The sequence below is a fragment of the Telmatherina bonti genome, assembly GCF_933228915.1.
Source record: "Telmatherina bonti genome assembly, chromosome: 12".
Classification (NCBI taxonomy): Eukaryota; Metazoa; Chordata; class Actinopteri; order Atheriniformes; family Telmatherinidae; genus Telmatherina; species Telmatherina bonti.
Window position 1 is genome coordinate 12,076,660 of NC_136610.1, and position 24,592 is coordinate 12,101,251.

A 24,592-nucleotide genomic window follows, 5' to 3' on the forward strand; every position below is an offset into this window, starting at 1 on the left:
TTGCTCAGTAGGTTATTTTTCTGCTTCTCAAGTAGCAGCAGAGCCTTTACTTAAATATAACCGTCTTTGGTAAAACAAGAGGCGTCAGTGCAGGAGCTGTTTCATGCTGATAAAATAATCTTATCTGCAGTTATTCTTAACCCACAGTTGCTACAGTTAGTTTATACTGAACGTAAGTGAGTAAGTAAAGTTTACTTCTATGGTAGTTGTCACATCCATCCATCCATTTTCTGCCACTTTTCTTCTCAAAGTGCTTCACAGAAAACAGCAAGTCGAAACAATTTAAAACCAAAATAAAAAATCTGACAAAAATAAATAGATCGCACAAGCTATTATATTCAGAGTCCAAACCTTGAAAGACAGGGAAAGGTTATTGGGTAAGGTTGGTCCTTTTGAGACCTAAAGTAAGTGAAAGGGACCATTCACATATTCTGATTGGGTGACCTCAGACTAGCATGTAAATAAAGCGGGCCAGCAATGTAAAGAGGAGCCTGACCATGAAAAGCTCTGAAGGTTTAGACTGTAAACTTGTCATTTACAAGTTTATAGGAATGCATCAGTGAAGTCTTCATCCTGATGTCATTTTTCTGACAAATTGTCCGAAAACTTTGAAGGACAAAGCCAAGCAAGTTTTATTTTGGTTGCAGAGTAAGAAAATATCAGTTACCAAAATATAAAGATGATATTTTTGGAGTTTCACAGAGCAATGGAAGGGAGTTTTAAAATAAAACATACATTTCTTAATTTTAAAAAAATGTGTTTGACATGTTTTAATGGCACAGAGACATTCATTGTGAACATTTCTGGAGCTGGATGATGACCTGCAGCATCCTGAGCCGTGGGCATCGTGTCACAGCTGCATTTAGCTTGTAACTGGATATCAACACAATTTTTTTTTTAATGTGCACTATGGCTGATTCAGCAAAGAAATGCAAGAACGCATTGTAAGAGGAAGCAGGGAAACAAAATAAAACATAACGGAGCAATAGTCAACTGGACTGATTTGTTTTGATTAGAGGGAGCTCAGAGAAGATGGAAGTATGAAAAGTCCACCAAAGTTTCAGTGTGACACTTTAAACATGCTTACATCCCAAGAGGTTAACTTATGACATCTCTTCTGAAAGCTGGCTACCACTCATTAAATATTTTCCTATAACAGTCCATAAAATATTTAGTTTACACTGAGTTTATTTTCTCTTTCAAAGTTTTTAACCTGGAATGTTTTGATTTTAATGTAATTTTTTAATGCTTTTTTCTTTTGCACAGAAGTGTTTCAGTAAAATCATATCTGATTGTCTAAATAACAAGTTGGTTTGAGCTTTCCTTCTCAAAATATGTGTTTGGCAAATAAATGATGAGGTCAATACATCAATCTAACAACCTACGTGCAACGAGTAATTATTTTTATCATCCTGCGCAACAGTTAAAGGTTCTAATGGAGTCTTGTTGTACAACAGAGACAAGAATCCCTGATAGTATTATTAAACATTGGACAGTGGCGTAATCCCAGCATTGTAATTGGATGCAGGCTTATGTCCACACATGACTACTTAAAACCATCCAGGTAATCCTTTTTCACTTGTCAGACATCTGCAGTTGGGTTGGTTAGCAGGACAGAGGGATTACACACTTTCCTGGGGACAACACAAGGACTTGAAAAGGTACAACTGTTTTAATTCATGTCCTTGTTTAGATCTGTGTGAAATATGTATTTTTCACATAATTATGATTAATAACGTTAATTCCATTTTCATATAAAGTGTTTTAGGCAGGTGATAGTTTAGCTGTGACAGAAGCAGATGACAGAACCAGAAAAGAATTAAATTAACCAATTCATGCCGTACCTGGCAAGTAAAAACAGAGCATATCATATATCAGTAATTAGAGATGGTAGTCATTGTCTCTGATTAAATAACAGGATTTTAGTAAGTCATGGAAACTGCTTGAGTTGAATACCGTACACAAACAAACTAATGTCTATTGGCTTTTAATGAGAAACCATCAGACAGATGAGCTATTCAGTATCTTTTTGCTCATCATTTTGGCTTCACATCACATCTACTTATGTTGCATCAACACATTTAATTCCGCCTGTTTCAGTCATTTAGAATAACTTACAAATGCAGGGTTAACATATCCAGCTATGGTCACAATACAGAAGATGTTGGCTAAAGTAACATTATAATTGGTGTGTTTCTTATTGTTTATAAGGTAACCTTAAACAATTTAGTAGTTCTTTATTTAGTCCCAAGCACTAAAACTGTCTTTTTTAAAACTTGTTCCTTGTCAGCAGCAGCCATGGTGGACGCAGCGGCAGCAGAGCAGTTCCTGGATGCCAACCCTCAGTTCGCCAAAGAGTTCTATGACCGAAATTTAAAGCCGAAAGTCATCTCGGACCTGCTGGATAACAACCATAAAACAATGGTGGACATCAGCAAGTTCCATGATTTGACGATGGTGGATGAGAGTGAGATCCTGTTCGACCTCATACGGGACATCCAGGACAACCTGCAGATGGAGAAGTCTGTCTTCAAGCTCATGAAACACCTCAGTTTCATGTTGAGGGCGGACCGCATGAGTCTCTTCATGTACCGGCAGAGGAACGGCGTGGCAGAGCTGGCCACCAGGTGATAGGGCATTTCTACAGTAGTTTCATTGACAGATATAAGATATGTTTTGTATGTTTAGCAAAAAAGTGACACATATCTAGTAAAAAAAAATGTAGCTTGAGAAAAAAAAGCATAGTACCGATGCTGGCTGGCCCAGGAATGTTTGTTTCAAAGCATTTTACTTTCAGATCAGATTTTACCAAAAGGAAACATTTTCAATTAAATTCAAAACAAAATATTTCATGTAATTTTAGGTTATTCAATGTCCATAAAGATTCAACGTATGATGAGTGCCTGGTGGCACCCGAGAGTGAAATCGTGTACCCATTGGACATGGGCATCGTGGGCCACGTAGCCACCAGCAAGAAGATGGTCAACGTCCCTGATGTATCACAGGTAGACACATACCTGACAAAGGCTAATTGTCTTAGGATATTAGATAACCATTTATATCACTATAGTCTATCATTTCCATCCTTTTCACATCCAAATCATAAAAAGGAAATGTCAAACAAAATCTTTCCAGTAGTGTGTCTTAGTTAGTGATTTTAGATCGACCATTCCTTTGCACTAACCATAATTGGCTCACACAGAGGCCATGTTCATGTTTAAGCAATGATTTAAAGGTGTTTCATGTTCAAATTAAATAGAAAAACTCTATAGACTGACTTATACCCCATCTTTTGTCTTGTGTGAAAGTTATGATGTTGTTTTGTTTCTGCTTGACCACCAGAGGGAGACATGACACCACTGTGCCATCTAATTCCATCTAACCAAAGCCAGCTCAATCTCATTATAGCCAATACCTTTGACATTTGAAAATAGCTGGCAAGCTTTTTCTCATGTACCAATCATGCTGCTGCAGGTCTGCTACTTTTCAACTCCCCCCTACCCATACCTGCCCAAAGTGTTACTGTGACATTTACACTTAATAAAGCAGCATCCCACTCCACATAACTGATGGATTACAAGCACTCAGTATCAGTTCAATCACATCCTTTCATGGGAGATTAGAGAGCTCAGCTGCTGATGTACGAACAAAACAGACCCGGGTTGATTGTTCCCGTTTGTATTTTTTTTATCTACCAATTCTGCTGCCAGGCCTGTGTGTTGTGCCTTCCCCATGAGCCACGACAGAACAAACATCATGCTGCTCCAAACCTCGGTCTGTCGAGCTGCAGCCTCATCTCAGACAAATGCATGAAAGTGTGATGGGAAATGTGGCGGTTGGAACCATCAAAGGCTCCAAGCCTCAGTTTCCCCACCAGCAGCACAAGGCACTGCTAATGTTTCCATAATATTGGTAGGCTTTATGATGCTAATTCACAGAGAATGGCCTTTTAGTAATGCGCAGACTGGAAATCACTGTCTCTCCGCTTGCTATTTCCACCCCAATCCAATCTAGCACAGGCTGGCCATCCTGTCAGGGTTCCTGTATTGTGGGTGGGGATTATGTGGTGACTAAGAGCTGGCCTCAGTTTCCCCTCCTCATTTGTCTTTCCCCTCTTCAAAGTGAATTAAATTACTGACACATTTTACAGAGTTGGTGTAACTCAGTCATTCATGTTTGGTTATTCATAGTGTCTGTGCATGTGCGTGGGTTCAAGGAAGGTGGAAAGGCTGTACATGGAACCAGTTAATCTGTCCTGAATTAGAGCGATCCCAGATTACTCCCGGAGGTCACATATGCCCTGAGCCATTTTCACAGACTCAGCACTATAGCACCTTTAATCTATTCTACACTTAACTGTTTTGCTTTCCTGGTCTTTTTGAACAGAAATGGCTCAGAATCCACTTAATATGCCATGATGTGTCATAACCCAACAAGCTAAATTAGCCAAGGAAGAATGTGTGAACACAAATGCCCTGAATGTATACTTTACCAGAGCTGTTCAGTTTCTATTTTGTCCAAATTTTCCACCTGTGTGGCCATGGACTCTTAACAAGAAGGAAAACCCAGCAAATTTTAAATATTAAGCAATAAAACAAATGAAACATTAGTTTCTTGTTTAAATGTTAATATCAAAATATGATTCAAAGTGTGCTTTAGGCGAGGGTGGCAACTACTTGTCCTACTGCCCAGCTGTGTGGGATAACTTTATATGTGTCCAGGATCAGGCTAATTCAGGAAGCCTGAAAAAAGCCTAAATCTAACGGTGTCTGCACCTATTAGAATATATTTTCTCTACCATGTTTCTGATACTGCAGATAAGAATGAAATCTCTTTAGATTTTTTTAGAGATTCTACTTTCAAGTGACTGCAGTTTGAAAAAGTAACTGTGTTTGCTGTGTATGTAGCAACAGCAGTATGAAGAACTAAATTTTCTGCATACATTTTATTCTTCTGAACCACCCTGGTTTGGGTTACTATGGAGAGTGCCTGGAATTATGGTCAATTATAAGTTCATGGTTTTTCTCTATAATTGCCACTAAAACCTGTAAATTTTGACGTAAGCATGAGCAATATCTGTTACTGTGTGTAAACACATCCAAACACACTCTTTCATTTATTCCAGTGCAGCATGAGATGTGTTTATCAGTCATACTTATCACCTTAATAATTAAGCTTATGACTGAGCAGTACATTGGGGAAATCGGCAACAGTTTTCTGTTTGGTTAACAGCAGCATCAGTTTCAAGTACAAATTATCTGTGATCCTGATCCTGACTCCCAATTTAAGAACCACTACTTTAAACACAGTGGAAATGCTGAAATCCAAATTTGAAATGAATTTCTTTTCATTTTTAAAGACATCCTAAGGAACAGAAATACTTAAGATAACATTTACTTCAAGCTTCTGAAGATTAAAGATGAAAGTTTAGTTTTATTTGTCAAAAATGTTCTCCTACGTTTTCTTTAAGAAACAGATTATGTTCTTTAAATAAGGAACAAACAAGATCTAAACAAGGACTGAGGCCTTGTCACACCCAAATCTGGTCCCTATGCAAGCTTTTATTCCCCCTTGGCAGCTAATGACCCCGTTAACACCCCTGGGGAGGCACAATTGATGACTCTGGCTGTACACTTGGAGAAGTAGGTGGAGCACAGCGGGGAGAGCATTGGGTTTGTGGATGATCAAAAGCCTTCGCTTGCAGCATTTATGGATGAGAGCAGAGTGTTCATCAAAGCTGAGTCTGGAGTCTGAGCCTTTTGAAGGGTGAAGAAGACCATGCCATGAAATACAAACTAATATAAGTTCTCTTTCACTTGTTTCTCCTCCTAGAACCCCCATTTCAGTAACTTTGTTGATGAGCTGACTGACTATGTTACCAAGAATGTCCTTGCTGTCCCCATCATGAATGGTAAAGACATGGTGGCTGTCATGATGGCCATCAATAAGTTGGATGGAACATGCTTCACGGCAAAGGATGAAGAGGTAACTCATGATCCTGCTGATCTCTTAATGCACGTAGTTTCATTATTCACTAGTTTAAGTTTTAAGTTTTTGTGAGCGAACTTAAAAGTTTACAAAAAAGTAGAAACATCATTAGAAATCAAATATTTCCGAACTTTACTTTCAACGATCCAAGGTTTGTTGACATTTTTCATGCTATACAACCCAATTTGTCTTTGATCAGAGGTATTTTGGTTGCCAGAATATGAGGAACCTCCTCAAATGTAAATCTTTAGAGTTACAGGGCCCGGTTAGCTCCATATGTGCCTACATGAAGCAGACCTTTTGCATTCTTAAGGCCCTATTATGCTACATTCGTAAATGGGGGAATCATTTGCAAACACTTTCAACGTTGCTGCATTTATACTCAATATGAAGCTGCCATAGCTTCTTCTTCTTCCCTGGTTTGCTCGTTTTGCTAGTTGTGTGTCAGTTATAGCTACAACTCAACACTGCCCCCAATTTCTGGTGGCATTGCTCTGTTTTATGAATCAAGTAAGAGATAGCAAAGCCCCTTCAAAACACACCAAATCATGTGCCTGACTGATGAAGAAGATAGACCAACATTGAGCATAAATAGGCCTTTAGCTAAATGCCCCATGTTCTATTTCTTAAAAAAACACTAACTAATATGGTACACCTCCAAAGAGCCTTAGCATGATATATATGATATATATATATATATATATATATATATATATATATATATATATATATATATATATATATATATATATAGCAGTATACCGAAGACAACTAAGTGTCAATTCTAGATAACGGAACTCCGATAGTTCAGAAGAGAAGACTTAAATTTAGTATCGGCAATTCCCCATTTTACACAAAGACCAGCCTAACTTTGGTTTGAAAACCTAAACTGGGTTGGAAAGAGCTCAACCATGTTAACCTTGATTTTGGTCCAGGTGTGAAAAAGAAGCATCAAGTCACTTTAATTTATTGTTTTCTAAATGAACATCTGACTGCTAAATAATGTTTCTAAACATGTCTGTTTCTACTAATAGAAATCCATGTCATCTGTAGGAATTAGCTATGAATGCTGTCTTTTTTAGGAAACTAGAGACAAATTTATAAATGATAAAAAAAAAATACTCTGCCTGAAAACAAATTAAAGACAAAAATGCAGCAGAAGACAAGTAAATATGAACAGAGATAAAGAAGATCAACAATGGATTCAATCAAATATGGAAAAAATAATGTGAGATCTCTCATGTATCTGCATAATAAATGAACAAACATTCAAAGCTTTCTGCAGACAGTGTGATTGTCCCGATGCAAGTATATCCTCCTACTTCACAGCATAATGTGTCATTTTGAATTCTTGAGCCTCGGCCACCGTGATGAAACAATCACAAGGACTGAATAAGCTGTAAATAATTAGCAGCTCCTTTCTGCCAGAACAGTGTTGTGATGTGTGAAGTTTTTGTAGATATTCAGCTGTGAAGTAGTAACCATTTACCACAAACAGCTTCATCAAGTCAAATCAAAATCAAATCACATTAAATTTTTTACGAACAATAATTAGCACATATTACGTAACATAAAAACACAACAACTTACAAACTTCAAAACACCTGATCATACACATACAAACACACACAAATGAACACATAACATGCCTTAATAAATAATAAAACTCTCAATTTTGAATTGTAAATGTAATAAGATGCTTAATGGACAGCAATTATTAGACAAAGTCAATACATGTTATTTTAAAACTGATATCTGATAGAAAACCTCTTTGCTTAGGAGTAAATCCACAAAAACACAAGTTGAAAGTTTGTCTTTATCTTCCAGGTTCTTAATAAATATCTGTTCTTCGCAAACCTGATTCTGAGAGTGTTCCACCTCAGCTACCTGCACAACGGTGAAACCAGAAGAGGGCAGGTAAGGATGAACAGCTTTCAGCATAGAGGAAAAAGCAGAGCTGCTGAAGCAGATGGAGAGAGGTTAGTGTCAGGACCAGGAGAAGTCTGTAAACCATGTCGATTAGTGTTTTTTTACAGTTTCAATGGACTGGAACAGTGAGGATGTGCACGTTGGCTTCCACAGCAGGATAGGGAGAGACCTGCATGTTGCATGAAATTTGAAGTTTTAACCACTTTTAAACCACAAGTTTGAATCTTTGTTTGCAAGGAGCACACCTTTTCAAATTTTAGTTGAAAACAGTAAAAATTCATGTTGCAGGATTTTACGTGTGCATTACGTGTGATTAGCTAAACTGTCCACTTCTCACTGTTGTGTCTCACTGCTGCATGTCATGTTCTGGCCTCTTAATTTAACATGTACGCTGTTCTTCATTCTGTACCTTCAGAAAGTTTTTCATGTGAGAATTTTGATGTAAAACTGGAGAGTTGACTAAAGGCAACTAGATAGCAGTCACGGGACTCTTTAAAATAAGGAAAAGAGAGGCAATCATTTTTTCTTTTTCAATTTTTTAAACCTGCTGTTATAATTAAATCCCATAATGGGTTTCTATGGTTACTATAGCAAAGTCCCGCTGATATAGCTGTAAATCTTCATTTTAATAGCATGCAGTTGTAGAAATGAAGATAGTAATTATCATGTAGACCATATCTTTTATATTTGTGACATATTGCCGACTCACTGACATCATGGTGAAAGTTGTATATGCCTGAAATTCTCTCCCCCTCTGTGTTTTATTGTCCAGGTACTGCTGTGGTCGGCCAGCAAGGTTTTTGAGGAGCTGACAGACATCGAGAGGCAGTTCCACAAGGCCTTGTACACAGTTAGGGCTTTCCTTAACTGTGACCGTTACTCTGTGGGCCTGCTGGATATGACCAAGACCAAGGTTGGTTACTGTTAAGTGAAAGATCAGATGGAAAATATACAAAACAAGTCACGAGAAGATCAGCTAGAATCACAGTTGTCCAGTTAGTTAGGTTTTTGTTTTTCTATATCAATGTAGTTCCAGTGCCAAACCTCAAAGCAGATCTTTCTGTTTCCGCTGGCAAGGAACCAGTTACATCAAGCAGGGGCTGGAATTGGGTTTATAGAGACCAATCAGACCAAAAATAAATGAAAAAATAAATAAAACATCTGTGACCACCATAATTATACAGAGCCATCTAAGACATGATACATAAAATGTAACTTCAAACAATATCTCTCTACAATGCCTATTTAAGTGCTTTAACTTTATCTATAAACCCTGTCACATGCTTTTGTTTATGGATTCTACTAAGAAAACAAGATTAATTTTAGATATAAAAGTCTTTTAATACAAAATCAAAGTAAATCGAAAAAGTACCTTTTACAAAGTTTTACATTAATAACCATTCCTGGATTGGTTCTAGGACCAATGTCTGACAAAAAAGAAAAGAAAATATTAAGCCACAGTGTCGGAAAGTGGCAGCCTTGACAGGCTGACTCCAAAAGTCAGCCACCTCTTTAAATTGTTTAGTAGAAATAAATCTGAGCATTACATACCAATTCTGGTCTTCTTTCATTACTTTGAGAGGCGAACATGGACTTAACTCATCAGTTTAAAAGTTATTTAAGCTTTAATGCGTGCATTTACAAGACCATCACCTCATTTTCCTTTTGTATGTCTTTTAAACATCCCATTTCAGTTTACACAATGCTTTAGGTTAAGATAACTGGTTACCAACATAAAACCTTATCAAATTTCATTGGAGTTTAATGTTGATGCAGGGGGAAAAACCAAGTTCATTTGTTCACAGTAGTCCTGAGAAGCCAGAAATAAACCTAAGATCATGGTGTGTTTGTACCAATTTTAAACTAAAAGCACAATCATGATGATTATCATTGCTTGATCATTTTTTTTCCTATCTTTCTCGCTCCTTCTGGTTTATGTCCATATCTTCTGGAAGAAGATATTTATTGAGACTTCTTTGAAAATTCTTTGTCTAATCTCCGTGATTTCCCATCTCTTGTGCAGATAAAAATTTGTGGAATCAAACCCCACCCTTTGATCAATATCCAATGTTTCTGTGTTAAGTAACACATGATCGTGAATACAACTATCGGCTGTGACTGCCATCTAATTACAAGCAGCTGCCAGTTAATTCCAGACACCTGCTATCTGAGAACAAACACATGTTGTCTGGCTGCACAGATGGTGCGGTATTCGATTTCGTGATCAAAGAAGAATAAACAAAACTAGTTGCCCTTCTTAAAGCCTTTGTTTTGGGAACTCTGCATTTTCTGCAGACAGTACATGTATATCGCACCCGCCTACGAGGCTGCTGGAGTTTTGCATTTTTATACAGAGTGCTGCTTCTGAATGGGACTTACATTTTTTATGTAAATGTATCTGAATATGAAAAAAAAGCAGCAGCTATGCCAGCTGTTTTGCACCTCTATTCACAGTTTCTCTTGATGTATGTGTATTATAGGAGTTCTTTGACTTGTGGCCAGTACTGATGGGAGAAGTTCCACCTTATGATGGACCCAAGACTCCTGATGGCAGGGTGAGGAAATATCAACCTCTGCTACTACAGACACTATGACTATTGCCCCTTCTTTTAACTGTTCTGTACTCATTTCCACTGAACTCAGTGTGCTCTGTGTCAGTGGCATGTTTACACTTTCCAACATTGGAGCAATCAGAAGACAGATGACAGATTCCCATCACACTAAATCAGCTAAATAATGCTTCTAGGGAAGTCATATTGGTTTAGTTCAGCCCTTAAAACATCCTGAGACTTCAGATTGGCCAATGGTAAGGCTCTAAAAACCCCTGCCAGTCACACTTCCTGACCAATGATGCTTCATTCGTTTCAATTAATTGTTTTGAGACAGACAACTGTGTGTCTTAAGCATGTCAGTGCATTCATTGTGATTTTGGAACATGAACTTGATAAACAAAACTATCCCTCTAAAATGTTCATGAAAGCATCCTTTTTTTTGGAGCTTTGAGAAACTGTAGTGACTTTGTACTTCAGCAGGATTGTTGTTAATCTGTATTATCTTCTTCAGGAAATTATCTTCTACAAAGTCATTGACTACATCCTCCATGGCAAAGAGGACATTAAAGTCATACCGTAAGTCATACTCAACATGAAGTAAACCATTCTAAAAAATGTTTCCTGAAACTTTGGGAAGCTTCTGACAACTTTGAAGCTCATGCATACCCCGGTAGTCATATTCGGAGACAATGTTGGGTTCAGTGCATATAGGTGTGGCTGTAGGTTGGGAGGAAGAGCAATCGTCTTTCAACTCAAAAGTAGGGGAATCCATTCCAGGCTTCCCCTGACTATGTGCCAAAGTGTCCCTGAACACTGAACCCTAAGTTAACCCCCGAAGTGCCTATCAGGGTATATATGTAGGCCGCTTTGGATAAAATGATTGTAGAATAGAATATTCTAAGGAATTATCTGACTAGTATTTCATCTGAGCTTCAACCATCATAGTCCCCAACTGGGCCACCTTTCTTGATCAGTTTGTTCAGCTTCTTTAAGAAGCCATCCATGTGGCGCCAAAGTGCTTTCCACATTAAACCGGGTATTTGCGTTTATGAAACTGATCATGTCTGAAACCAGGTACCAAGGTAAATCAGTCTGAAATCTCTACTGTCTGGGTTCCGTCGGGACAGCGTAAATGCACAAGTAGAGGATATAAAGTCAATGTGACGAACATGCCAAACACAACTACAGCAATGGTGTCGTGATCATGTTGTGGTGCAGCTCCTGGCTTGTTTCCAGCTTTTACACCAGAGCATGGTGCTACTGTAGCATCTACTACTGCTGGTGCAGATATGGAATGATCTTAGGAAGTAGAGGCTGCTCTGTCTTTGTATTGTAGACAACCTCTGTATTATATTTCCAACCTAGTCTGCCATCTAGCTCAACTCCTGGGTATTTGTATTTGTACATGACCTTAAACTTACTGTTGCACTTTCTTAGATCCCCAGCAACATTCGATTAAAGTCCAGTGTATCAGCATTGAGACAAAACATTCAAAGTAGATACATTGTTCAGTAGCGTTTGTTGCCTACTTGTAAACATTAATTGAAATTGTTTTATGGACAGGTTTATATTAATACCAAAAGTGAGGCTTTTTATATGGTTTTTTTTTTGTCATTATTGTTATTTTTAAACTGATTTTTAGTTAAGGATGATGATTGTTATTAATCTGCTTGCCATGTTCTCTTCCCCCTAAGGAATCCCACACCTGATCACTGGGCCCTGGTCAGCGGTTTGCCCACCTATGTGGCAGAAACTGGACTGGTTAGTACCTGTTTTTCTATCAAACTCACATCAGCATAGGTTTTTAAAATATGCTTAATGCAGGCTGCATATTTCTACCAACATCCTTAACTTGATAGCATAATATTTATGTTGGAGATCACAGCCTCTCTGGTCATTATGGTGCTAGAAACTACCTAAAACCTGCACCAAACACCATCTAAAACTTTAAATGAAATCTTTCTATAAATATTTAGGTTTAGTGATGATGATTGTTTAGCTGAATCGTGCTTTACTGTGTAAAGAAGCTCACATTTCTGAATGCTGGACCTTTGAGTTTCATGATTAAATGTTAAACTGATGTCGACTGAGCTTCTTTGGTGTGTAAATTGGGATTGGCATGTGTAGAAAGTTTCTCCTTCAAACCAGTCATGGGCGTCCGAAGTGTGTGTCTCACCTGGAGCAGTGGAGATTTCATCACTTCCTCTTTCAGTTAGCAGATGCATGACTTTTCTGTGTACCAGGGATGTCCCTAAGGTCAGAGTCCCATAAACGCAACTGTGACGCCTTAAATGACTGCAGAAAAATGCAAGAATTTTAACCCTATTTAAATGTGAGGACTTCAGCTGCTTCATTTACGTGTCTAACTTAAAAAGAGTTTGGGCAGGTTGGCAGGTCACATGAATGCCGCGTGACTGTTGAAGATCATGTGACCTTTCTGCTCGTCCACCTTGGAGGCCAAAGACAAATGACTGAATCAATGAATGAATAATAAATGACTGCTTTGTAAGCAGGCTGAATACAAACTGTGTCATTGCGGTTCAGCAAAGGAGTATTTAACCTAAATCACAGTAATAACAACCTGTCAGATGATGTAATAAAAGCTTGACGGGATCATGGAATTAAACACCTGGAGTGGAGATGTCCAGACTGGTTCTTTATGGAGGTCTTTTTCCTACTAACTCTATGGCATTACACTGATTTTTCACACCAACAACTGATCGATGAGTCAAAGTAAAAATACTACATCATCAATAATTTGAATATCAACTATCTGAGGAATAGCATCTGTTTTTAGGGATAGGTTTGTGCATTTGTGGAATAAGTAACACAGTCAGGGACAGACTGGTCATTAGGCACAGAGCATTTTCCCAACGAGCCGACATCTGAGCAGTAATCATACTCAATTAAACTGAGTAGATCAGCAGAGTACAAAATAAAATTAAAAAAAGGAGTATGCAAGCCCAATTTTTTTCAACTCCTTCCCCTCCCGTTGTCCATTAGTAAGTCATTCAACCAGATAATTAGCATAGAACTTTCCTTCCTTACCACCAGCCCATGAAACGCATCGGTCTGCTCACCATTGGTTTTTTACTTATCTAATACCAGGCTAAACCAGTTAGATAAAGAAAGAAAGAAAGATTGCCAAATATTCAAAATTGACTGATGGTTTCACCTTCCAAGACCTTGATCAGAATCAGCCAAAATGAACACCAGCTTGAATGCACTGTACTGGGGTAATCATGGCATTCACGACCTTCAGCCGTTCCTGTTGAGGAATGCGATGCCACTCCACAGCAACATGTGACCAGTCTACTGACCAGCATGAGGGGGATTTGCCAAGCTATGAATAAGATTAATAACATGTAAAAATGACAAATATTTGTTGTTGTTTTTCCCTCATTATTGTAAGAGAGAGAAATCATCCAATCCATCAAGAAATCTAAAAAAGAGCGAACACCAAAATGACAATGTTGTTGCAGATTTTGGCACATTTTTGGATACAGTAGTAGAACCCACTATCAATGTAAAGGTGACTGATCCAGCTATCTAATGATCTATAAGACTACACATATTAGCACTATTAAACAGGAGAAAAAATCAACTTGAATAAAAGTTCCAAACTTTTGAGAATTTTCTTTAATGTAAAAACCAAACAAGCAAACAGAAAGAATACAGATAATATCATCACTGGTACAGTCTGTGTTATTAGTCAAACATTTTCACCCTGGAAACATAAAAAAAATATATCCTAAAAAGGGTTTTTGCACTTTAAGAAAAGAATTTCTTAATCATATTGAACTATGGCAGTCTAAAGATGTTAAAAACTGTCCATTTTTGGTTAATTGTTTGTCATTTACTAAATAGAAACCAACATTAAGGAATGAGATTAATAAGATTTTCTATCATTTTCTTTTGTAAACTTCTTTTTTGTAATTACCAGGCATGATGAGAAATTTATTAACAGGAAAAAGCATGCATGTGTAAATGAGCATAAAATTGTTCCAAGAACAAGGAAAAAATAATCTTTTCTCTGATTTTATTAAGAACATGTTTCATTTAATTTCTTCAGTGGAAGCTGCTGAAGGTCAAATGAACTCAACATTATTAGGCCTTATTACACAGTTGTCAGTGAGAACACTGATGTGGAAATGAAACCTGCTGCCTCTCGGTGCCAGTGTACATAACTGTATTTTCTGAAGCTGTTTTAATTAATCACAGGGAGCTTTTCCCAAACAGCTGAGCCTGCTGTTGCTCATCTAGCCTTCCTTCTCCATCTGTCCTCATCACGTCATCTCCTCTGGAAGTTTACTGTGTTTTTCTTTTAATATATTTACCTTCTTAATATCACGTGGAATTTGTTATAAACCTCTTGCTTCTCATTTTTCCAACAGATTTGCAACATCATGAATGCAGCTCAGGATGAGTTTTTCAGCTTCCAGGTAAGATAGGTGCAATTTTTCCAAGGATGCACTATTGAGACTCCCTCACTAGTGTCTTATTCAATCACCCCCGCCCACCCACACACACAAACACACACACTCTCACACATTGCCGAATGGTAGGCATTGAGCCTGATGTCATAGAGGTGCTTTGGTGAAATGAAAACTTCATTCTGTTCTGTCTGTCTGTAAATGCAGTGTTTTCATTGATTCCTCGAGGTGGCACAAATATGGCAGCTGCCATGCATGCAGGCCCACAGCAGACATAAACGGCTCGCTCTAAGAGAACAAAAAGTTATATTAGCAAAGTGATTAAATACCAATAAAAACATATATTTTTTAATGATATATAAAATGTTTCTGTCTTTAACCTTTGATTTTGTTGCATGCTGCACAGACCACTAAAACTTGTTTGCAGATAAGTCTGTAAGAAGGATGGCAAACATTTACTCCAGTCAGTACTTTGGAGTTAATCACATCCACCACTTGCAAAAAGTTAGGAATATTATTAGCTCTTTGAAGAATGAACATTCATTATAACCTTTCCAAGTGAAGTTATCTGGACTTTCTCTGAATGTATGAATTAACATCTTTTCAGTGTTTAAGTAAAGTACTACACAACATGCTTTCCTCTAATCGGTTAACCGCAACAAACTTAAACGACGTGTCTGAACTATGACTGGACCACTAAAGGTTCTGGTTCAATGACACCTTGTATCCAGACAGTTCTCTTCCTCATACTGGTCAAATTTCGACATCATCAAACCAAAACTACATGAACCACATGACAAGTTATTGAAACATTGACATTTTATGTGGTGGTACACCCCTCAGCGTTGACATGTTGGTGAAGTGCAACATTTTAGCACGCATACAAGACCGTAACATTTCTGCTTCTGTGACAACAATGACATGAAGAAATCTTATCTATAGAAAGAGTCAAAAAGCCCAGACAAGGTCATAAATGAGGTAAGCTTTGCGTCTGTGTCTCTTTGTGCAGACAGAGCCGCTGGATGAGTCTGGCTGGACCATTAAGAACGTCCTGTCTATGCCAATCGTCAACAAGAAAGAAGAGATAGTGGGCGTGGCCACTTTCTATAACAGGAAGGACGGGAAACCCTTTGATGAAATGGACGAAACACTGATGGAGGTACACATTGTGTGTGTGTGTGTGTGCGTGTTTGTGTGTGTGCCATTGAGTCATTGGTTTATAAATACACTACAGACCATTCAGAGCGTCTGTATTATTTATCATTGGGCCTGCAGGCTTTTCTCTGATGCCACAGTCATCACAGCTCAGAATTCAACAGAAAAGCTTTTCTTTTACAAGAAACATTTCCTGTTTATCATTTATTTTTCATTGATTTGCTGTTTCAGATGAGTGGTTTTTGCCTAAATCTATTTCATAGAGCTGAAAATTTAATTGGCGAGGAGTAAGCAATCGAGTACATTTTAGGATATGTTCTTGGTACAGTTTGAAAATACATGTACTTAATGAATCACACCTACAACATCAGCATAAATTGTTGCAAAATATTTCATACTTATTAAACTGTTTAGAAAATACGAGAATTGCCATAAAGTGACAAACAGGAGCTGCAGTGGTGACATAAATGAATGCACCAATGGTAATTGCTTTTGGAACAGCCCTTTCTCACAATGTAACAGACCTACTGAAGTGGAAAACCTGAGCTTAAAGTTAGGAATTTATATTTGAATTTGGATTCATTTCAATATATGCAAAAATGAAAAAAAAAAACCCTTGAGATTAAAAAATGTAATAATATATAAAATCCCACACTGCAGGAAGTGCTTTGTTGTCTTGCAAATGGATTCATTTGGAAGACTTGTGTGTTTGACTCACCAGCTACCAGTACAAGCTTATTGAATCTGTTTAATGTCTATGTCCAGTCTTTGACCCAGTTCCTGGGCTGGTCTGTGCTGAACACTGACACATATGACAGGATGAACAAGCTGGAGAACAGGAAGGACATCTTCCAGGACATGGTGATGTACCACGTCAAGTGTCGCAAGGATGAAATCCAAAACATTCTGGTTAGTAAGTAAAGATGGATGAAAGGCCTGATCAACATTACTTAAATTGAGTAGATATGCATTTGAGATTCTTTTAATCTTACAAGAAATCTCCAAACATCTTCAAGAACTTTTCCCACCCAGTTACGTTTCTGCTTGGCTAATCGTTCTTTTTTTTCAAACTGACTTCTTGAATCCTTATTAAAATAATGAAGAAATTACAAATTATCTTATAAAAAAGCTATATCTCCTGTTTTATCTGAATTTGAATTTGCGATGAGAGGAACAGAAGGAGTCCATGTAGAAGCAGCTGGTTGATGCATGTGATATTAACCAGATGTGATAGTCATCTATAAGCTGAAATAAGCTGTCAGGTTTTCTATGGGGTGATTTGTCAGTGGACAGAAAGAGAAGGGAAGCTGAAAGATTCACCTGGTTTGACCTCAGATCAACAGTGAATTGATAGATTGCGTACCGTTTCATCCAAGGTGAGAGTTGTTGATGTATGTTTCTGCAGGACACCAGAGAGCGATGGGGGAAGGAGCCAGATGAGTGCGAGGAAGAGGAGCTACAAGAGATTTTGGTAAACAACAAAACATTCAGCAAGAATGAGGATTTGGGAATAAACAGAAGTTAGACAAGTGACAGTTTAAACTTTAAGATATCAAACGATGCAATCACAGTTATTGTACAAAGATGCTCATCTTTATTTTTTTTTTTTAAAAAATGACAGTCAGAGGTTCTTCCAAACTCAAAGAAGTCTGAGATCTTTGAGTTTCACTTCTGTGACTTCGACCACAGTGAGTTGGACCTGGTGAAGTGTGGCATCAAGATGTACTATGAACTGAAAGTGGTGGACAAGTTTCACATTCCCAGAGAGGTTAGTGCTTATTTGTTAATTAGCTCATTAACACGGCTTCATAATATTCATATCTTTTACATTGATGTCAAATTAACATTGAACAAACTGCACCTCAGATGGCTGCAATATTCCCCAGTAAGTCTGATTCCCTATGTTGCAGTCTGCGTCAGGGACAGGACCAGATTGCAACCCCTAAATATCCCCAGTGAATTTAGGATAGGTTGTTGTCACTGAAAATTATGCTGAAGAGGCGGGAAAGTTTGTGTTATCCTCTTTGAACTAAAGAAAGCATTTGCAAATGGACAAAATCAGGCATGATAAGAAAATTGCATCTTTACTTCGACAACACCTTCACTGCAAACACCTGCAATATAGATTATCAACAATCAAAATCTTAGCAACTGTACATGATGTTATGGACAAGAACCGAAGTTCTTGTGACTTAGAGTCTAATAATACAGTTTTTATACGGTCGGTTTTTGCGGCCCTTGTGGATCTGTACCCTGATGGAGTAAACTGAGTAGTTCCACCAAAAACCGCAGATTGTTGAAGTGGCATGTGACAACTGAAACCATGTAGCACGTATACACACAGAAAACACAACACAACCCAGTTGGAATGGATAAGTTAAATGAAACCAGGTGAACTTATCAACAGGAAACAAGGCTAGACAGAAAACACAAGGTAAACTACAAAATAAAACAGGAAACCAGAACTAAAGACCACAAAAACTACACACCATGACAATGAATGCATCCAGGAACACTTTACTGCTCACAGTGGCTGAACTGTGTCACAAGCAGATGAATTACCTTCCTCTCCAAATGGCAATAATAATATAAACAAATTTTACCATCATCATAGCAACCAAAACTGCCAGGATTCACAGCCGATGGAAATTTTTGGTCAACCTTTTCTCATCTCCGTTTTGTTTACACATAGTACGTATGATTTCACATAAACTTTTTTGCAGTAGGAGCGTAGACTGTATATAAAAATATGGACAGAGTCCATAGATTTCTGAAGAGCTCAATTGAAGCTCGGTGGGCAGTTCCTACCATCGCCATCTTGGCAGGGTCATGCGTGTCGCCTCGTCCGAAAAATACAAAAACGGGCAAAGAGGTAGAGCTGAGAGGGGGATTGTGGGCGTGAGGGGTGGATGATTGAAAACGCCGAGCTGCCTGTAGTAAGAGCTAACCGAGGTAACCCAGAGCTAACAGGAGCTAACCAGCTAATGGAGCTAAGCGAGCTTAAGCTAAGTCACGTTGTTAACCGGCTAAAAACCACGGTTGTTCTGCATTTGTCTTACTTGAAGCAGGAGATCGGATACTTGTCAATCAAAACGACATGCCCCTTAAGATACCGAATTTTGAAATTAGGAGGAGTAACGGTGTGTTCATACCACTGAACGCTCAACGCTGGTCACTAAACTGCCACTTTTGTGTCCGACGCCCAAAACGCTCCCAACACTCCTGCCACGTCTGCCGCTTGTGTGAGTGAGTGGCAAACGCGGCGAAAAAAGAGAGGAGGGAAGCGGCACTTTCCTTCCGGTCAGTTTGAATGATTAGTAGAGATATGGCATGGTTTTATTTAATAAATAAAGCTAGAGAACGCTGTCGTAGGGCAGTGATAGTCAGTGTGAATGCAACTCAGCAGAGAGCCGCTGCCGCCCCCAAACAAAGCGTTGCTAGGCAACGTATCCTGCTACATTGCCAAATCAGTAATTCACCTTTTTAGCAAGGAATGGTTATCCTAAATATTGCACGGAGTAATAGCATCTCAGCCCCATGTCTGGGTTAACCACAGGAATCCTCCAGGAGCTACGAGCTGATCGCTCTGATTGGTTGATGGAGCGGCCAAAGTTAAGCTTTGTCCATCTCTGGCACGTTCCGCGCGAAACGCCGACGCCCAAAACGCTCAAAACGCGACGCGACGTGAGAAAGCTCGACGCCCCCTTGCCGCGCTTCCACATAGACTTTACATGGAAACCTGCTGCTCTTGACGCTCAAAACGCGTTTGGTCTGAACACACCGTAAGAAAATTATTCCCTCCCCCCACAGTTTTCAGGAAGGTAAACCTGACCTATTACACAAAATGGAATTTTCTACCATGCAGTAAACATGTTTATTTCTGCTGTGAAGTTGGCCTTTTTAACATGGATTCTATGGGGATTTGCTCTGTTTTGGAGCCAGCCCCTAGTGGATGAGGAGGGAACTGCAGTTTAATGCACTTCCCCATAGGCTTCACTTTTAACCACAGGAGGTTGCCGCTTGAGTGACAGTCAAAAAACCAGTGATTTTTATGTGTGGAGGCAATTGCCCACCTAGATGACTGTATATTAATATATTGGTATGCAAGCCATTTTTGTAATATGGACTCAAAATCTAAGCATTAAAGCATGAAATGTATTCCTGCAGGTGTTGGTGAGGTTCATGTACTCTGTCAGTAAAGGCTACAGGAGGATCACATACCACAACTGGAGACACGGCTTCAATGTTGGACAGACCATGTTCACTCTCCTGATGGTGATTAAAACTTAATCACCCCTCCATCTCTCCGAGTGCTCATCAGTCACTCACCTCCTGCTATGCTTCCTCCTCTCTGCCACACACCCATCTTCTCTTTTCTCTTATTCAAGGCATTTTCCTGTGTTTTCCTCCTCCTTCTCTTCTTGTATTATACCCTTGTGTGCATGTGTGATCATGCATGGTGGGAGTGTTTATCTGTGTTTGGAAGTGAGAAAAAGAGAGAGGTAATGGAGTGAGTCTGCAAATGAAGTGTGAGATATTAATGAGACAAACGGTGAGCATAATTTGTGTTCCAATGTATAAAGAACCCAGTCAGCCTTTACATGTATCTGTATTGTGTATGAGGTGCTTCTTTGCATTAATGTGTTGCTGTGAATGAATGTCTGCATGACCCCCCCTGTGTAAACAACTGACCCCACTGATAACTTCTCCTCCCTCTGTGTCTGCCATTTTCCTGATTGTTCTCAGACAGGTGATCTGAGGCGTTACTACACAGATCTGGAGTGTATGGCCATGGTGACTGCTGGCTTCTGTCATGATATTGACCACAGAGGGACCAACAACCTCTACCAGATGAAGTAAGCACTCCAGTAAAGGAGAAGGGAAAAATGATGGGATTGTGATATGATTTTAGAATCATAAATGCAACGGATTTGGTTATTTCCATCTATCTATCTATCTATCTATCTAGCTATCTAGCTATCTATCTAGCTATCTATTTTCTTAACTGCTTAGTCCAGTTAAGGGTTGCAGGGAAGATGGACTCTATCATAGGGAAGGAATCAGGGTACACTCTGGACAGGTCGCCAGTCCATCATAGGATTTGGTTCTTTATTGGTAACATATAAATTCTGTATACTTTGCTTTAATATTTAAATAAGTTTTGACATTAAAAAAAAACATATTTAGGAACCTGGAATAATTGACTTCATTAAGGAGGGATGATAGGAAGTTAACAACTGTTCTGTTTCCACAGAAAATGTCCGACCCACTTGTTGGATTTATTTTGAGCAAAAGAAAAAAAAAAAATTAAAAAATATGCATTATTACAAATAAATAAATCAATACTAGAAGAGCTAATACAAATGCATGAAAGTGTCCAAAAATGAGTAGTAATAAGGAAAGCCTATCGAGATCCAGATTACCCAGTTTTTTCAATAGGAAGTTGTGAAGACCTGAAAGAGGTCTCAAAACTCTACTTGCAAACCAATCTGTGCGACACAAATCTATGCACATGTGTAACCATTTCTAAGTCCATGATGTTTGACCATGAATATGAGCCATAGTTGAGGACAAAAATCATATGTGAAATTATTTTACATGTGCATAATTTGTTTGATAATTGATTCCATCATCACACATTTACAAATCTATTACAAATCTACATGACATGATTTGCAAATGTGTAATGTGCAGATTTGTAACAGTTAAGAGATCAATTTCACTCCATAGATTATGATCTCTTAAAGAATCTAAAGGAAGAATTTCAATGTAGTGAGGAAAGGTATTGAAACCTGAGTTTCTGCGCAGTTTATTCTAAATTCTTTAACATTTATGTTTTCTTTATAAATTACCTTTTTAAACCTTGGGAAATTTGAGCAGGAGGTCAGCATCGTCCAAACTTTTCCCAAGAAAACTCAGTGTTGCATGTTTCTTTTTTTCTTAATTCAAATGCAGTAGCAGCATCCCAAATAACCAGATATTTAACCTGATAATAATGAGAACTTACTTTGTAATTGACTTTTAAGGGATAGTTGTTTAAAAAGACATAGAAGTCTATGTAAGTAAAACTTAGGATTTCTTCATGTTTTCCATTTCTAACAGGAATTCTAGAAAAAAGGACCTGAGTCTACATAAGAAGATGCTCATTGACACTTCTCCCACTTTCTCTGTCATAATAGCTAAATTACAAGCAGGTGGTAACAAAACGGTATTGAGGCATTTTTTTATTTCTATGCCTAGTTAACCCAGTTCTGAGGTCCTGAAGTCTTTTCCAGTTGATGTTGGTGGAGAGACAGGACACACCCTGGCCAAGTCACACAAATCATTTCAGGACCAGCATAGACAGAGAGTCACACATGCTCGTGTTTATGGTCAGTTTAGTTAGTAATTAACTCAGTGTGGGGTTCATCTAAAATGTCATATCACTGAATTCAAAGAAAGTGAGAAAACTGACATGATACATAAAACAACCCAGTTTCTTTATCAGTTGCATCCATTAAACTCCCAGACATTACAATATTTATTTCTGAGTCTGCTTGACTCAGAGTGACAGCAATCACTCTTTCTGTCCCACGTAAAGATGATGTGACATCAGCTCTTTGGGTGAAGGTAATGTCAGGCATTGCGAACATCAGTTACTTGATATTGAGCAGATACACCTCCAGCTGCTCCACTCCACCTGCTGATGGATGAGCTAATGAAAGCCGCCATTAGCTGTGGACACGCCAGGCCAGACCCACCCTGAGGTTCAACATGCATGATTTATCACAGTATAACCTCCCTTCATGCTGCGTGTGTGTGTGTTTCCAGGTCTGGTAATCCTCTGGCGAAGCTTCACGGTTCCTCCATCCTGGAAAGACACCATCTGGACTTTGGCAAGACTTTGCTGAGAGATGAGGTATGCTGGCCCCTGTGCATGCATACAGGACTGGCCACCTGGGCATGAAGTGCAGTGTGAAGCAATGCAACACACAAGTTAAATAATGGTTCCTTGATTATATTTCTATCAGTCAGTGGCATTTCCCACAAGTGTTTGCCATTAGGCTGGAGGATACTGTTTAAAAAAGCCTTATGTTTGCTGCAATGCTCATCTTTTACTTGGTAGCACTACTTTTTTTTATGTTTTATTAAAGATTATTGACAGAAATGCTTAAAATTAAATTACTTTTTGAGCGTTTCTTACTATATGCATGTAATCTGAAAAGTTGAAAACATTACAACATCCAGTTTTGAATGTCTTTGTCTACTTTTATTCTGTTTTTGACTATTTCTTGTATTACAGGCATTGAACATTTATCAGAATCTGAACCGCCGTCAGCATGACCTTGTCATCCACCTCATGGACATTGCCATCATTGCCACTGATCTGGCTCTCTATTTCAAGTCAGTGCACTAGAATTATTCCAGAGTAATATTTTAATTCAACAGGCTTAAAATGATTGCATCCATCAGTCCCCCCAGTGCTTATAAATGCAGAAAAATGCCATTTCTATTACCCTTTTCCAAGATAAAATACATAAATTTATTGAAACATTTCCCATTAACTTTTTTTTTCCATCTAGAAATATGTGAAAGTTCTGATGAAAGTAAAACACAATATATACAATATTAGAAAAATATATATATTTTACTATATACATATTGTGTATATACATATATATATATATATATATATATATATATATATATATATATATATATATATATATATATATATATATATATTTATATATATATATATTTTGCATTTATGGAAAATGCAAAATGTTCATGCTACAGTGATATAATATCATAAAAGTAAGACATTTAAGTAGAAGGATGCACTACTGATTTCCTCATCTCAAAAAATTCATTCAACACAAAAGGTAACAACAATGGTAGTTACACCACAACAAAAAATTTGAACGTCTCAATATCTCGTCATGTGCCCTTGAGCATCAATTACAGCTTGACAACGACGTCTCATGCTGTTCACAAGGCAACTTATTGCCTGCTGAGGCATGGCATCCCACTCTTCTTGAAGGGCAGCCCTCAGGTCATTGAGGTTCTGGGGTGCAGGGTCTCGAGCCTCTACACGACGGCTCAGCTGATCCCACAGGTTTTCAATGGGATTCAGGTCTAGAGAGAGTGCAGGCCATTCCATTTGAGGTACACCAGTCTCCAACAGCCGTTCCCTGATGATGCGGCCTCGATGAGCAGGAGCATTGTCGTCCATGAAGATGAAATTGGGCCTGTGCTGTTCATGTAGGGGCACAATCACTGGATTAATGATGTTATTCAGGTAGTATGGGCTTGTCACTGTACCATTCACAAAGTGTAGGGCAGTTCTGTACCAAGTGGACACCCCTGCCCACACTGTAACACCGCCACCACCAAAAGCTGGCCTGGTGACAACAGTGGCTGATGCATAGCGCTCTCCCTGACGTCTCCAACATCGTTGCCGGCCATCATTTCTGCTCAGTGTGAATCGACTTTCATCAGAGAACAGCACTGAGGCCCACTGGTTCCTCGTCCAGCGTAAATGCTCCCTGGCCC

The 24,592-nt window shown here is 38.5% G+C and overlaps 1 protein-coding gene across 3 annotated transcripts in view; it reads left to right on the top strand.

The window, feature by feature from the left end:
- Positions 1-2,298: 2,298 nt before the first annotated feature.
- Positions 2,299-24,592, top strand: part of pde6a (phosphodiesterase 6A, cGMP-specific, rod, alpha) — a gene marked incomplete at both ends in the record, with an annotated part of 35,417 nt that continues 13,123 nt past the window's right edge. For all 3 annotated transcript variants that reach the window (XM_079250222.1, XM_079250223.1, XM_079250224.1), the window contains 17 exons: positions 2,299-2,627; positions 2,864-3,005; positions 5,833-5,985; positions 7,816-7,905; positions 8,690-8,830; positions 10,398-10,472; positions 10,981-11,045; positions 12,164-12,230; positions 14,864-14,911; positions 15,912-16,061; positions 16,823-16,966; positions 17,463-17,528; positions 17,679-17,825; positions 20,225-20,332; positions 20,804-20,913; positions 22,868-22,955; positions 23,340-23,440. In XM_079250222.1, the coding sequence (XP_079106348.1) occupies positions 2,299-2,627; positions 2,864-3,005; positions 5,833-5,985; positions 7,816-7,905; positions 8,690-8,830; positions 10,398-10,472; positions 10,981-11,045; positions 12,164-12,230; positions 14,864-14,911; positions 15,912-16,061; positions 16,823-16,966; positions 17,463-17,528; positions 17,679-17,825; positions 20,225-20,332; positions 20,804-20,913; positions 22,868-22,955; positions 23,340-23,440 (2,024 nt within the window). The remainder of the gene's footprint in view (positions 2,628-2,863; positions 3,006-5,832; positions 5,986-7,815; positions 7,906-8,689; positions 8,831-10,397; positions 10,473-10,980; positions 11,046-12,163; positions 12,231-14,863; positions 14,912-15,911; positions 16,062-16,822; positions 16,967-17,462; positions 17,529-17,678; positions 17,826-20,224; positions 20,333-20,803; positions 20,914-22,867; positions 22,956-23,339; positions 23,441-24,592) is intronic.